Source organism: Adiantum capillus-veneris, chromosome 15 (assembly GCF_014529385.1).
Source record: "Adiantum capillus-veneris isolate H3 chromosome 15, ASM1452938v2, whole genome shotgun sequence".
In the NCBI taxonomy this organism is placed as follows: Eukaryota; Viridiplantae; Streptophyta; class Polypodiopsida; order Polypodiales; family Pteridaceae; genus Adiantum; species Adiantum capillus-veneris.
In genome coordinates, this window is record NC_140945.1 from 24,437,730 (window position 1) to 24,453,622 (window position 15,893).

The 15,893-nt window shown below is 45.5% G+C and overlaps 1 protein-coding gene across 3 annotated transcripts in view; it reads right to left on the reverse strand.

The window, feature by feature from the left end:
• Window positions 1-357: 357 nt before the first annotated feature.
• The window catches only part of LOC147440402 (Alkaline-phosphatase-like family protein), a 189,560-nt gene continuing 174,024 nt past the window's right edge, over window positions 358-15,893 (reverse strand). For all 3 annotated transcript variants that reach the window (XM_086530144.1, XM_086530143.1, XM_086530145.1), the window contains 9 exons: window positions 12,612-12,762; window positions 5,485-6,178; window positions 5,276-5,367; window positions 3,146-3,716; window positions 2,209-2,395; window positions 2,076-2,117; window positions 1,801-1,966; window positions 1,197-1,280; window positions 358-1,107 (listed from right to left, as the gene is read on the reverse strand). In XM_086530144.1, the coding sequence (XP_086386270.1) occupies window positions 997-1,107; window positions 1,197-1,280; window positions 1,801-1,966; window positions 2,076-2,117; window positions 2,209-2,395; window positions 3,146-3,716; window positions 5,276-5,367; window positions 5,485-6,178; window positions 12,612-12,762 (2,098 nt within the window). In that variant the 3' untranslated portion in view covers window positions 358-996. The remainder of the gene's footprint in view (window positions 1,108-1,196; window positions 1,281-1,800; window positions 1,967-2,075; window positions 2,118-2,208; window positions 2,396-3,145; window positions 3,717-5,275; window positions 5,368-5,484; window positions 6,179-12,611; window positions 12,763-15,893) is intronic.

Below are 15,893 nucleotides of genomic sequence, written 5' to 3' on the forward strand. Positions count from 1 at the left end.
AGCAGCTCGCAAAAAAGAAAAGACCACATGTAAACAAGCATTTGAAACAAACAAAAACCACGAATCCACCTGCATCCGAATAAAAAACAAATGAAAAACCAAAAAAAACACCGCACGCATCATGGGTGACAATACGAAAGGAAGGAGGGAAAACGGGTTTGAGAGGGGGGGGGGGGGCAGGGAGGGGGCGGTCGACCTAGCCACGTGCAGTTTACCTAGACATGGTATCAGATTCACCAATTGTAACTTTTTGGTCTCATAGGTCATTTTGGCCTTTCGAAGACGTTAATATCACATTTCATTTCATTTCTGTGTGTGTGTGTGTGTGTGTGTGTGTGGAGTCATGAGATACCGGGATCAAAGATGTCTTTGAACTGTTCTTACTCGCGCTATGCACACATAGAGAGAGCCTGTTGAAGAGATTATGGGAGAGCCAGTCTCGGAGGCAGGTTACAGATTTCTTTAGACAAGCCACTGGGCAACCAAAAGAGCAGATGCCACAACAGAGCTCAGATCTCACCCACACCAGAGGTTGATTGATCAGCGATTGACCTAGGGAGATCTAGACGCCCACGACCACAGGTCGCCTCACAACATTGACGGAGGCTACAACAAAGGATCTGGATCATTCTAGCTCGACACACGAGATGCCTAATTAGAGTACTGACCATGGAGGATATCATCCGCTGGCGACCGATGAGGGATATTCTATGACTTTGATGATACACACCCCACCCATTATCCACTCACCTCCATTGAGATTGTATCACTCATTGAGTACCCCTTGGTCTATTGTGGTATTCAGACATTGTATCAGACTCACCACTTTGTAACTTTTGGGTCTCATAGGTCACTTTGGCCTTTCGAAGGCATTAATATATCATTTCATTTCTCTCTCTTTTGCATGATAACCACGTTAGGAATTCTCTTTTTTTTTTTTTTTTTGGGGTGGGGGGGGGAGGGGTCAATAAAAAATTTCAGTGGGACAAGAAGAGTTCAATGTAAGGAAGGCCATATTACAGATAGAAATGCAAAAAGCACAAGTACGTCAGTTACAAGAAGCCCAATGGCATCAAATACGAATTTGGGAGCAAATAATCCCCACACCTGCAGCCACAAACCAATCGAGCATTGACTTAAAAAACTTGCTCTTCTCTTCAATAAATAACATAATATACCTCAAAAGGCACGTTTACCATCAAATGACGTCTTTGAATAGTCACACACACGGTCGTAAATGCTGCTGTGATTGTTCGAACCAGATCAAAGGTCAACAATGCCTGCACACATTTATCAACAATCCTTACCTTTCCTAAAAACCTTAACGTCAAAAATAGAAGTGCAACACTGCAATGTCCAAAAAACCAAATAAAAGGGTTAACGCTAAAAAGGTCACAGATTGTCCCACCAAAAATGTCAGCCAGCACAAGAAGTTTTGGACAAATCCTCACAATAGTTCCCACATTGTGACTTACCTCAACATCATGAGCTTCTGTGAGGGAGGCACCCCATACCTAGCTAGGTACGATTGGGGCAAGGGACCGCCGGCCCGGTGGGAGGACCGGTGGTCCCCTGTCCCCAATCATACCTAGCTAGGTATGCTGTGCCTCTCGAGCAGAAGCTCATGATGTTATGCATTGTATGTAAAACACTGAAAAAGACTTCGTTTTCCTACATGAGAAAATTTCTAAATCTTCTTGTGCAGATGCTTTTTGCTAAATGACAAATCTGAACTACAAAACTTGTATGATGCAAAATGCCTACTAACATCAGAGTGCAATTAAGCCACAATGGAAAAACCTGAGATATTTGCATTTTGTAGAACTGGTTGGACCAAGTAATTCTTAATGGAGGAGCTCTCTTTGCGACAAGAAGTGGCAAGCTCAGAATAGGAAGTATGTGAGAAGCACCAAATGTGTCCAAAGCAAGAAGAGTCCCCTGGCGGTATATGCTGAAGTGATCAAAGCTGCAAATATTTCAACAAGGAAAAATGCTATTTATGGTGAGAACCGCTCTTTAGTTCACCAAATAAAGTCTGACGCAATGCTGGTTCATCAGAGGGTGGTTGAACTCACCCAATAAAGGCAGCCGCATAATGGAGACCATCAAATGCACACCTTATGCAGATAAAAAGAATATGCTGTTAGATTGCTACTGACATGTTCTGTAAGAAAGGTTAAAGCTGAAAATATCGGTGGATTGACACACCTGTGACCTGTGCAAAAGAATACTTGTGTAGCAAATAGACTCCACTGGATCGTTGCAGGTAAATAGTCCACAGCAGCCTTTATGTCAACTTGACAGTGCTGGGGTGATGTATATAGTGACTGTTTTTTGTCAGCTTGATAATGCTGAGGTGATGCATACAGCGACTGCTTTTCCAGAAGGCACCATGCTGCAAGACAAGGATATTGAACTTCAGGCATCCTACATCTTAATATTGAAGTTTGAGCTCAATAATTGCTCCATATCTTGCCAAAGACAATGATGGAGGACCACAATTCCTTATCTGCAAAGGATAAAATTAGATCTCTGACATGCAGACATATTACGCTTTTGGCAATAGCCCATAATGCAAAGACAAAGAAGGTTTCTACATAATTGACAATATGGCTACCTAACATGATCCATAATTTGTTCATTCTCAATGCTAGCATCTTGAGACTTAGACAACAATGGGTACTTCAAGACTGAGCTTATCACATGTATCATTCTGCAGCTCTAACTCGTTATGTTTTGGGCTTTGATGAATGTATCTAGATCCCTTGCCATGAGCAGGATGGTGAATAAATGACGATCAGGCTGAAGAACTAATTTTAGTTGAAGCGATTCTTTGAAAAAATGACAGGCATCTTGTATCTTGTCAATGTGCTCCCTTGTTCCTAAGGCCCTGGAACGTGTGACTATGCAACAAAAAAAATATCTACAACACCAGGGCTTTGAGAATAGTTAATCTTGCAAGGAAGGGGGGCCTGAATGAGTGATAACTTGCCAATCTTGAACACCAGGTAGAAACCTGTATTTTCTTGTAGAAAACTGCCTTTATATTCATGTAAAATTAAGATTTATAAACTTCTGAATGGTAAATTCTCAAGACCAGAAAGAAATTGGAGGCGATACAAGGGACATAAGTAGATAAGCATACCTTCTAGGCCAGCAGTCAAAGCAATAATGGGTCCATGTCTGCCTAGTAGCAAAAGGATAAGGCTACTCAACACTGCAACCAATGCAAGTGATGCTTCTTCAAAAAACGTTTTAAGTTGAATCTCTGAATGTATCTTTGTATCCATGATATTGCATAGCACTAGCAGAGTTAGGAAGGCAACAATGGAATATACTGCTCTAGGAATAAGAAGCCTTGCAAACTTTTGACAAGGCCCTGGGATGCACAGAAATTTCAATGTGTTCAAGTCATCCAGTAGCCAGTGCAGACATATTGCTGCATATGTACAAGAGAGTCCACATAAAACCACCACCTTTGAGTATCTTCGTGAAAAAAAGTAAGATCTCCACAGACTTTTCACAAATGCACAACCGATAGCAATGAATGGAACATGAACAGTCGAAACAGCAAAGACAAACTGCCATATGCTTGGGGTGTGTGAGGAAATGGACATTCCTGATGTGGTTTCTCTTGTTTGATAGCCGTTTTCCTTGAGGAAATTCAATCCACTGAGAGCGCTCATAATGAAATTTAATACAACGAAGCACAAGGCCTGCATCAAAGAAAAAAAATGCCATAAGCTCATGCATCAGTACGGCATTTTCTTGACGCTGGCTATCCAGAAGGAGATGCTGTCATGACCCCAACTATTTTTTAACAATCATGACTCAAGTATTGAGCATAAAGAAGTGTACATTCAAAACTTTCTACTCTTATCGAACATTAGAGATGTCAGGGAGACACTCTCACACTTGAATCTATTTAACTTTCTTATGTAGGGCCCTAGACTCATCTCCATGAAGCCAATGGATGCACAAACCAGAAGGTCTCTGAAACATATTAGGTTGGAAGCACTCTACCCTCTGATGGGCAGTATTTCGTTGGCTCATGGACATTGGAACCAGCCAGTACACAGTAGAGGGCGGTACTAATTCAATTACTTGTTAACTTCACACACAGGATTGAGAAGAAGAGAAGAACACAGATGCGTCCAACAACTAGATTGTTATTGCGCACTCAAAGACCAACAACCTGTGGACCCCAAAGATTGGTGCCCCTTTCGGTATTTCTTTATTCAATTGAAAACAAATCCTAACATTCTAAGACAAAATTTCCACCAAGCTGTTCAAACCTGTCAAGGGCTGAAATTGAAGGTTTTCTACCCAATTTTGACAACATAATGGCACCAAAATCTCTGTAGGACAAAAGTAGAAGGATTCCATTGCATTTTAGAAGCTGTCCGGTGAGCTGTAAGTAAATTTTCAGCGTGCTGTGACTTCCTGTCTTGGTCAATGACACGTGCTCAAACTCTTGTATAACCACCCCAAGGCTTCTCCGAACTTCCTAGGTGTTATCTTGCAATTTAGGTGTAAAATCCTAAACCTGCAAATAAACGGAGCAAGCTGAAATTCTCTATTTTGGATCGTTTTGAGCCGGGAAAACACGTCTATGAGTGTTTCTAGAGCTCCCGCACGCAATGGGACACTTCCCCTATGATTTGGACTAGTTTTTACACGAGAAAACTCTCCTGTTTTGCAATCTTTCACAATGAAATTGTACATACCTATGGGGGATTAACATTAGCTAATTTGGTTCTTGTTCAGAAGGCTCTTGCCTCGGCCAACGTGCATAAAATCCACAAGATTGTACATAGTCATTTGACGAGCCCAACTAGTGGGGTGTTACCATATGTGTAAGGGGAAAAAAGATGCGCGAGAGCGGAAACATCGCGCTACATGGGACAAGGGAGAAGGTAAGCTTTTTGTTAAAGCTGTGAACCTGAAAATCCACTTACAAACTGAAAAAAACAGCCCCTTGTCTCTTTTTGGGAGCCTCCTAGGCCCGAGCTTGCAGATGGTGAGTTGTCATGCTCCTTAGTCTGGAGCAGGCGCTCAAGTCCCTGCCTTTTCCCTTCAAATTGACCATTAAAAAAAAAAAAAGGTTCTTAACAGAGTTTCTTTCAGTCCGAAACGGTGAGGAAACGGCGTTTCCATTTCGGGCCCCCGAAACGCCATTTCTTGCTAACATCTTATTCATCTTGCATATCTCATGATAAACTCCTACATCTGCTATTCATTTCCAATTATCAGAGAGAACTCAACCTCAACTCACCTGTAACACTTTGGATTTTTGCTGCATAGCCATACGTAAATCAAGAAACCCTAGGGAAACCAGAAAAAACGTCACCACCTGCTGCTCCCTTACTGCAGAACAACAAGCAGTGCATGTGAGAATAATAAGCATTCTGAAACCAAATAAAAGCTATCCGTAATGAAAATCAGTAACACACAGAACATGCGAAACATTAGATCAAGCCTTACATATGAAGCTGTTTGAGAGAAGACTGCATGCATGGATACAACAGAAAAAGACTGCCAGCAATCCAATCAAATTGGGATAAGCAAACCATTTCGTCCAGCAGTTCCTTAACATCCTATTTTTCGTGTAGCATGTTGATTGGAGAGTTTCCTTGAATAGATAGGATTTTGCTGTACCAAGAATTGTGCCTCCAAGAGAAATCATCACAAATTGTGGTTTTGAAAACAGAGATCCTCCGAAAATCACATGTACTAAAATATACACGACTGTTGATGCACCAGCACTCATTAGTCCAAAAATGAAGCCATCTGTAATCATCTCCTGGAGTGGTAAGACATTTCTGTAATCTTCAAATTTTGCAGGCAAGCTGGCAGAACCAAGAACAAAAAGCATGTAGATGGCTTTTATTTGTATCAGCAGACTGATGAGCACTACTAGTACTCCATATGTCATCAAGCCATCACTGAATTTAGTCCATTTGGAACGTGCAAGGGCAGCAGCAGCCTGTAGGTACTTAGTATACCTAGCAAGGCCACTAGAAAGCAAGGCCATTTCTGCATCCAAATTTGCTGCTCTTACAGACCACTCCCTTGAAAAGGACTGGGCATCATTGTAAAAAGTGTGCAAGATGTCGAGATCGTAAGGTGAAAATCCGTTTATACTTGACTTTGAATACTGCTGAAAATAACGGTTTACCTGCTTCAAAGGCAATATAAGCAACAGCAAGGACCACTTTGACCATCATAGCACTAGAAAATAACCCACCACAAAAAAGCATGATCTTCAGAACAAACTTTTTAAGGGAGCAGGTTTCAAGAATGTTTTGTAAGTTCTTGCGTGCAGAAACCAGTTCCATGACAAACCCCTGTGAACTTGCTTGTAAGTCATATTCAAGTATCCTGCACAGGAATTGGTCAACAAAGATTTGATTGGGGCGGATGGACTTGTATGCAGGTAAGTACTATTGTTTGAGATCGTTCTTTATGCATTTACTTTCAGAGTAGCCTCCTGCCCCCTTGTCCCAGCCAAGGATGCAGAATCCTGACCATTATTCATCATATGTAGGACACATGGCACCTAATGAGTTCAAAGACAGATATAGTTGCCAATTCAAGCAAGGTAGCATAGCACAATGTTTTATTATGTTCTGACTATGCTTGCAAATCTTTCACTCTGAAATTTAAAAACCAGAGTATTCCCGAGGAAAAGAACAAGCTCTGAAAATTTTCTTGAGCTGACTGCAGACCTAGTCGGCCATCCAAGAGTAAACTCAGGCGGACAAGATCAATGGTGCCCAATTCACTTAGGGACCTGAGATGTATGAGGGCCCTCAATCCCAAGTGACCCACCAGCATGCCAAATAGACCTCTGTGTGTGTTGGGGACGTTGGCATTGATAAGGGTCAGCTCACAATATTCATTAAGATTTTTGGAGCCATCTTTGGGACCACAGAGGCTGAGGAAAGTTACTCTTTTTTTACAGCATGAGGAGAGGGAGAGAAGATGGAAAGAGGAGAAAGAAAGTTTCCAAGAGAGAATCTCTCTTCTGAAAGGCACTATTGCTACCCTTATGAAAAAAAGAGTCTGATGTAAATGTATAGCTGGTATGTGTCCTCCCTCCTGACACCTGGGCTGTCCTGTACCGAAAGGAGACTAAAAGTGTCAAGAGAGCATGAATCACTGCTACACCCACTGGTCTTGGTCCTACTGTGAAATCGTGAATGCAGGGAAAGAAGCTCTGATGTGCCATGACATAGTCCATTGTGCTAGCCCCATGCCTTTGTGGAAAGCATGTGAAACCAGCCGCTCTAGGAAAACGTTGTAGGCCATTAAGTATCGCCAGACCATGTGTAGTCACCATCTCTGTTGGATGTCTCCCGTACTCTGTCTGCTCTATATCTTGTGAATGTCTATCAAGCCCCAAATCTCATGCATCCAGTCCTCTAAGCATCTCCTCTGAAGTGTCATAGAAGATATCTGAGCATTGCCCATCCGGGCATTGAAGTCCCCTAGGAGGATGATGTCACCATCCTTGGAAAACTCCCATATGTCATTGTCTAGGATTGAGAAAGGTGACCGACCTCTAGGCGTAGCATAGAGTGATGTACTGGGGAGAAAGTAGCATATGGCAATGTATAAAAATCGGCCTGTGTCCGCCCTCATCCTCACCCACATGTATCTAGCATGATCGTCTCTTTGTACAATGTGTAGGAGTGGTTGTACCTCCTCTTTGAATAATACTGCTACTCCACCCGATCCTCTTCTGCCATGCTCGCATCGTGTGTCAGTCCGGCAAGCTGTCTCCCATCTATATCCTGTCACATGTGGCATCATCTATCCAGGGGCCTGACGAGTCTCTGAGAGGAATATAATGTCCCTGTCCAAAAGCTATCCTCAAAGGCGGCCACATCCAACCTGTAAGATCCATTACAATTCCAAGCTGCCATCTTCAGTATGGTCCCATAGGTCTCACACCGTCATGTAGAGCGTCGCTCTACAATCACCACGCGACCATCTCCGTAGAAGGCAGTCTTTCCCTTCTCCCTTGCTTCTGTAAACTCTGGCATCACCTCTCTCATGTAGCTAGTTGCGAGAGGGTGAGATCATCACCGAGAAAAATGCCTGTCTTCTTGAGGGTTCGCCTCTTCTTCAAGAACTCCTTCTCCTCCTCCAAGGAGGGGAAGAGTAGAATGAGTGCTCTTTGCTTTGAGGACTCTCTTGGGCCTTCACTCCTCTTGCCCACCCTCCATGCCTTTGTGTGTAAAGGCTTTTCCATTCACATCATGGACATGAGGCTTGTTACCACATCCTTGAGGCCGGTGACCCTCACATGTAAGGCAAGTAGCCGCCTTCTTTGCTCTTCTTCGAGGGTCATGTTAATGATGATAGGTGTAGAAGAAGCCTCTTTACCTTTCCCTTTCTTGACACTCAGAATACCCCTTGCTATGTATTTGTACATGAGGATTCTCGGATAGAGGAGGTGGCCCTATGGAGTGTAGCTTTGCTTGGGCCTGGGTGGGGCAATCACTACAAACACGTCTATCTTGGGTCGCTCGAATACGGATTATTCCCCATCCAAACCGGCCTGGAAGATAGCGAGGTTGGTTGTTGTTGCAGTACTGATCTTTTCTTGTTGATCCCATGAGGATTGTCTCATGGAATGTGCAGGGTTTAGATGGACCCCAGTTTTAGCGTCAGAGGGGTCACTTGCGTCAAGAGCTTCAAAGATGCCTTGTGGGTGGTATGATTGATATCCTTATGCTTTAGAAGCACCATCTTTGTGAGAGTTTCAGTCGGCGTTGTGGTCAGATTCTGTGTGGCTGCTATGAGACCTTTTGGTCAGTTGCTTTTGGACTTGGAGGCATCTAGGGAGGTGTATGTACGACTATTGCGGACTCATGGCATAAAGCCATTGTGGACAGAGGTATCATTGTGCGAAGTAGGGCTAGTGGGTCACTATGCAAGTTCATGGTAGCCTCATGGGCTTCCTGCACATCTATGCGTCCAACCATGCCACTGCAAGAGCTAAGTTTAGGTCACACATTGTGGAGTCTTTGCCTCATGCAAAGCAGTGGTGTGTTAGGGGGGAATTCAACATGTTGGAGGGGACCCCTCGGGTAGGATTGGAGGCACCCATGCTACTCTGCACAAGGCTGAGTTGGTAGCTTGGGAGCGCTTATGTATGACCTTGAGAATTTCATATGTTTGGCAGGATGCAGGCTTTATGAGACCCTCAGATAGCCTCTCTTTCTCTTGATTTGACCACAGAGTAGGGGGCGTGAATCTAACTCGAATAGATTGCTTCTATGCCAGTGACCGCATCCATGGCACGGGAGGATCTGTTTGCATTTCGGCACGGACTACCTTTTCAGATCATGTGCCAGTGATTCTTACTGTGGCAGAAAGACAGAGAAGTGGGAGTGCCATGTTGCACATCCCCGAGAGGATTCTACTAGATACTGAGCTCAAAGAGCGGGTAGTGGCGCTTTGGGGAGAGAGTTTACGCACTCAGGGCACCCCTGCTAGTAGAGTGATGCCTCTCCAATTGGAGGAGCTCCACGAGGCCCTCAAGGATCTGAATCTCCTCGGGGAGGCTTGCCAACTATAGCAAGCCTCAAAAGTACGGGCTGGATCCTCTGCCATCCGACCCCAAGAAACACGAGGTCTACTACAAACCAAGTGGCCTCGTTGTGTGCTGACCATGGGGTTCCAAACAAGAGGCTGCCTCAAGTGCTCCTCAATGCATGTGGGCCAAGGCCACTCCGCAATTGCTCCCAGGACCTAAGCAGACTCACAGCAAAGCGGTCCTCCCAACTCCTGCTCAGGCCAACTTTGTGCATCTCTATGAAGATCCACTTGATGGACGGGCTCCAAGGGCCGCCCGTATGAGGGACTCGGGCACGAATCCGGTGTAGCAGCAATTGCTTTGAGGGATCCTCCCCTAGAAGAAGTCCTCTGACCACAAGCTTCTCGAGGAGCTGTCGTCTTTGCCATGCTGGGTCGATAATTCCCAGCCCTCCCTGAGAACATGGTAAAGTGATGACCTACCAAGACACTCTGGCCTTGGCTGACTGGGTGTCGCGCCTTGACCACAAAAATCTCCTGATCAGCCAGCCAAAGAGAGCCGTGAAGAGCTCCAATGTAGCAATTTTCTCCTAATGAAAAGGATGAGAGGAGCAAATTGTTGCTCTGGAGACACGGCATCCACATTAAGCCATCTCCATGCAACCCATCGGGCGTAGGAGCACTGCCAACCCAAAAATCCATTGTCTTCCTCCAATTGATCAGTGCTCCCGATGCACAAGAAAACACCTCAATAGCGTGCCCACACTTGTGCAGATTGCCATCCAAGTACATGCTTCAGTTATTAGCAAACTCAGTGTCCAACAACTCGTCTCCCCTAATAGGAATCTCTAAACCACACAAACCAACCTCCTATGAAGTAAAAAGTCTGCTCATCGCCTCAGCATAGGAGACAAAAAGGAAGGGGGCAAGAGGGCAACGTTGTTCAACCGAATGCGTAAGCATGAAGCGTTCCCCTCTTCCCCTTGCCAAAAGCACCTGACTCTGCACACATCTGTATAGAGCTCACACACCTCTGATCCAAGTATCTAAAAACCCCATCTTGCGCAGAGTGCCCTTCAGGAAGTCCCAATCAACTATATCGTATGCCTTCTCAAAATCGAGAAGGAGTATCACAAGATCCTCTCCTCAGAGTCGTGCGAGGGAAGACACCTTCCAAAAGGTGAAGATGTTGTCAAAGATACTACGCTCCTTGACAAAACCTATCTGGGTCTCATGTATAATGCTCTTGAGTAGCGGCTGAATTGTCAAAATCAGAGCCTTTGCTAAGATTTTGTAGGTTGAGTTGAGAATGGTGATGGGCCGCCACCGCCGAATCTCATCCAAGAAGCCTCCCTCGTTGGGGATAAGGTGTATCAGACCGTCCTTCATGTTGTCAGGTATCTCTCGTGTACAAAATATGCTAGTAAGCACAACAAAGATCCGGACCAAGCAGCTCTTCATACTCCAAGAAGAAGCTGGGAGTGAAACCATCCTCCCCTAGGCACCCCTCTTGAGACAACAGCTCCCAATTGGATGGGGACTTTCACGCGATTGGAGGTCCTCATTACAGTTAGGGTTTGCTCAAAGTCAGGACCGTGCATGTTTTTCGAGGTTGAGGGAGAGGGTCGTTATCACAAAGTCTCAGTAGAGGCACCACAGGTTGCAGAGTGCTGTTTTCAGAGGATGGGCATCTGTGGGAGAACTTGTCTCATAGATCCTGATCTTGAGTCAGGACACTGGCGGCTTTGGGCTTGGGAGAGCCGCCCTTTGGTACGTGTGCAGTGGGACCCGGGATGGTGGTTTTGACAAGATCCTTTCTCTTCAGCAGATCACCTATGGACCCATTTTCTTCCAGTACACAACTCGTTTGGGGCTCCATATACTAGCAACACGGAGCAAGGCTCGCCTTGCTGCAGCACTTCACTGGCAAGAGGAGGGTCTCACATTTGAGTTCTTATCGGGGTTCTGGGAGCGCTTGTGGGACAACAAACAGCTGAGGAGAGTTGCCATGTTTCAGTGGCTAGTTGCCCATATAGCTATTGCAATTGGGAGTTGGTTGGTACACAGCGGCTTCTCGGCAGCATGTGGCCACCCAATAGAGACTCAATGTAACCGTCTTTGGGACTGCCAACAGGTTTGGCTTCGGATGCTTCGGCTGATGCCAGCACTTTCCACATCCTGCCAGTACACTTGGGGTGCTGCAACCTGGTCCACACTCATGGGCCCACCGCTCCGATTTGAGATGGCTTCCATCAGCATGATGATAGTGATTCAAGGGGGTCGGCCTACACTCCAACCTTCCATAGAGCTCATCCCCCACGAGTGGTGCGTGATAGAGAGTGGTGTTGGGAGATCATTTGCGGCCTGACACTCTGGTACATCTAACAGGCCTGCTGCTTTCCCATCTTTGAGGCTTGTCATGTCCCACTGCCAGAGATTGTTCGCGACATCTGGCTGGAGCTGATCCATACACGCATGGGCCAGTTTGAGAGACTTCACGACAGCTCTGACCGCGTGCGGGAGCGCCGCGAGGCTTTCTTGCGACTTTGGCGCCCAGGGCCCTTCTTAACCATGGTTTAGGGCATGCCTAGATGGCATTACCAGCCATCAGTGTGGTTGTTTCCTCCTCCCATCTCGTGATTTAGCCCTCATTGTACATATCTTGTCTTTTCATTGGGAGAGTCTCCCCATTTTTCTGATGTAGCCCTCTCTAATAGAGGCTGGTTGTAGCCCTTCAGCAGTTTTATTAACAATGGAAGGATCTTTTTCTTGTTTGTTTTAGAAAAAATGTAATACAATGTATTTTGATTTGCAAAACCGCACTGTATATTACAATACGACCGTATGATGACAATATTGCCGATTATCTGCTTAACAGTCCTACAATATGAAACAAGACATTTACATGACTAGTGAAAGGTAAAAAAGAGAATCCTCTAGTCCCGATTCTGAGGTGAACCAGCCCTGTTGCATAAAGATTTATATCCAAGCCCTGAATCTAACCTCAAGTCAATCAATACACAGTGCAAAGAAGAACGTAAGAGAGAAGCTTTGAAGACACAAACCTGCCAGCTGTTCAAACACAGCACAGTGTTGTAGACTTTCTGCCACTCTACCATTGGCATTTTATCTTCATCCATGTCAGTATTATTGTGTTGTGAAGGCTGCCACATTCTGGCAACCAACCCAAAGAGTTGCGGATCGACTTTTCCAATGCTGCAGTGACATGAAGAGCTACTCAAAGGTGCCCAGCATTCAAAAAATATCGACTGTGTAACATAAAAAAAACTGTCGTATTTTTGGTAAAAGTTGGTGTTTCGTAAGAGGCATCCTTAAACTCCCCATGGGAACAGGGTAAGAAAGACAATAATTACAACAAGAATAACTTTACTTTTCTTTATGTGTTGTTACATGCGAAGGGAAGACCTCTCTAGTGGGGAGAAGTCACCACTGCTGCTGTCCCTCCTTGCACCTCCCCTTACAAACACCCCCCCCCCCCCCCCCCCCCCCCCGTTCGCACTGCCTCTACCACCCCCTCCTTGCCCAATCCGCTCGCCTCGTATCCTTCTTCGACTTGCCCCCGCCCCACCTTGCCACCCTGCCCTCCTCGAACTCCATGTCAGGCTCTCGAGTTCTCTCACCACACAGGAGACTTGGGGGTGGAAGACTTGATATAGACTCTGTGGCCGCTGGCCAAGTTCTCTCTGTCACCACCAGATGCAACAAGATGTACACACATTGTGGTATACTTCTTTGTAGACACTTAGAGCATAGTTACCAGGAACGGGAAACCGGAACGGGAACGGGAACGGGAAACGGGAACACGGAACAAAATGCCATTCCCTGTTACGGGTACTCACGTTTGAAACACGGAACGGGGATTCGGAACGGGAACTTGGAATGGGAACTTGGAATGGGAACGGGGAACGGAGACCTAAAAATGGCCATTCCCTGTTACTATGACTTAGAGTGCACCCTGCTATGTAGAGGACTCTTGGACCGAGAATGTAGCTCTACAGACTGCATGCCCGGCTTGGGTATGGGTTAGACAGACACTCCAGACACAGCTATCTCAAGGTCATGTTCAAATGTGGATTACTCCCCACCAAGCTTGCGTTGAAGATTGCGAGATTGGCTACGTTATCAACATTGACTTTTTGTCACTGACATGAGGATTGTCTCATGGAATGTATAGGGGCTAGGTGGACCCCACTTTCTACGTCAAAGGAGTCGACTCTGGAGCTCCGACTCAGACAAGAGCTCCAGAGATGCCTTGTGGGTGGAGCGATCGATATGCTTATGTTTCATAGTATGATGTGCATTGGCACATATAATGCTCCTTGTCTTTAGCTCTCTCTCGCAAACCTAGCATAATCCCTCCTTTGTGGAGATGAGGTGCATAGGTGAGCAATAACACTTATAATGCCATGAGACAGGTGGGTGTCCATATACTTGGTGCGTGAGATAAACCCATCATCTGTCGTGGATAGAAAGATGGTCTCGATAACATGCCATCTTCATCCCCAACTCATGTGACGAAGATAGCCAAGTCCTCCTAGTATTCGGTTGAATGAGATCATGTCTAATAATCCTACTAATCTCTAAATGAGTGAGGGTGAGGGATGGTGCATCTAGGGAGTACTAAAAAGGGGGATGCTTGTCCATACTAAATCCTTGTAGCTCAAACCAAGATGATATCCGTGCAAACCAACATGTAGTATCGCCCTCACTTGCCAATTGTCCCGATGACTCAAGCCCTAGTCATGCATATCTCTCGCGTGGAAGCTCTCACGTGCTATAAGTTTAATTAAAGAGAATTATCTAGCTAGAGCCTCCACTACAATTGGTGGTGCACTCATCTTAACTCTAACAATCTCATGTGGCATTGAGGCTTTCACCAAGGTTATCTTGGAGATTATGGATACAAGTGGTCTCTCATGGATCTCCATCCATCATATGTATGCCCTGATCTACCATGATGATCTGGCTAGGCCCCATATCTGCACTCTATAAAGCATGGTAGGAGTGATCAAAGTGTCAAATAGCCACACCTTAGTGCGTGTCAATCTCGCCTTTGCAACACCTCTCATAGAACGTAGGTCCATTGAATACAACACCAAGATATGTATAGGATTCTAATTACTCCACTATATCTTGTCAATGTGTAAAAGTAGGTGTTGATCTCTTGACCCGCTGTGTTGTAGTATTGAATAGCATCACCGTGGATTGGCCAATGTTGATGGAGAGCCCACTATTTCAACGCATCTACATGTCTCTGCATACCCTCTGGAGAGTTTGAAAAAAGCATATTATCATTAGCATAAACCAATAGAGGTATCCATGTACCTGACGATTGTGCCCCTCTATCCCCTGAAGTCTCAACATAGTCAGAAATCTCATGAATATACAATCCAAACAAAGTAGAGACAATGGGCATGCTTGCTTCACCCCAATAGTAGAGTGAACAACTCTGAAAGACCCTCTGCTGTCCATACCTTCCCTATAATTGTCTCATAGAGTGCAATGATACCCCATACAAGCTCCCATGGGACTCCCATGTTATGTAGTCTCTGGATCAATCTGGTTCTCACGACTATGTCAAAGGCTTTGCAGAAATCCATAAAGCTACAATAAATCCTCCTTCCATGTGCTCTTCCCTCCTCAACGTTTGCTCTAAGCATGAAGATATAATCAAGTGTAGAGAATCCCCTCCTGACTCCAGATTGCCCTGAAGCTTGTACACCCTCTCTCTCTCTCTCTCTCTCCACCTTCTCCAGCTTACGGAAGATGGTTTTGTGACGATACCCAGATACATGGATACCCACTTGTCTCATGGGATATGATGTGCTATTGGCCAGTTATGCACATCTTCTCACCAGTTGCGGATTGAGACTGGGAGATAGAGCGGAGTACCAGCAGAGGACAGGACATGCCCCTTGTGTAACATGGAACCTGAGACAGAGCTACACTATACATGCTGCTGCCCCGTCTACTACGAGATATGAGGCCGCTTCCATTGCCTGTTCAGAGAGGGTTTTGGACCACTCTCAAGAGTCATGGGATACGAAGATCAGAGATGTCTGGGTTTGTTCTTGCTCGAGCTGCGCAGACACAGAGATAGCTTGATGAATGGCGAGGCTAGCCAGTCTCAAAGACGGATCACAGACTTATTCAGAGCAGACACGGGACAGCCGCAAGAGCCACTCCCACAGCAGAGCTCCCCCTCGTCTCACACCAGAGGCACACTGATTGACCGAGCGATTGAACTGGGGAAATCCAGGCGCCCGCGACTGCGAAGAACTACACAGCATCGACGGAGGCTACGACAGAAAATTCAGAGCACGCTG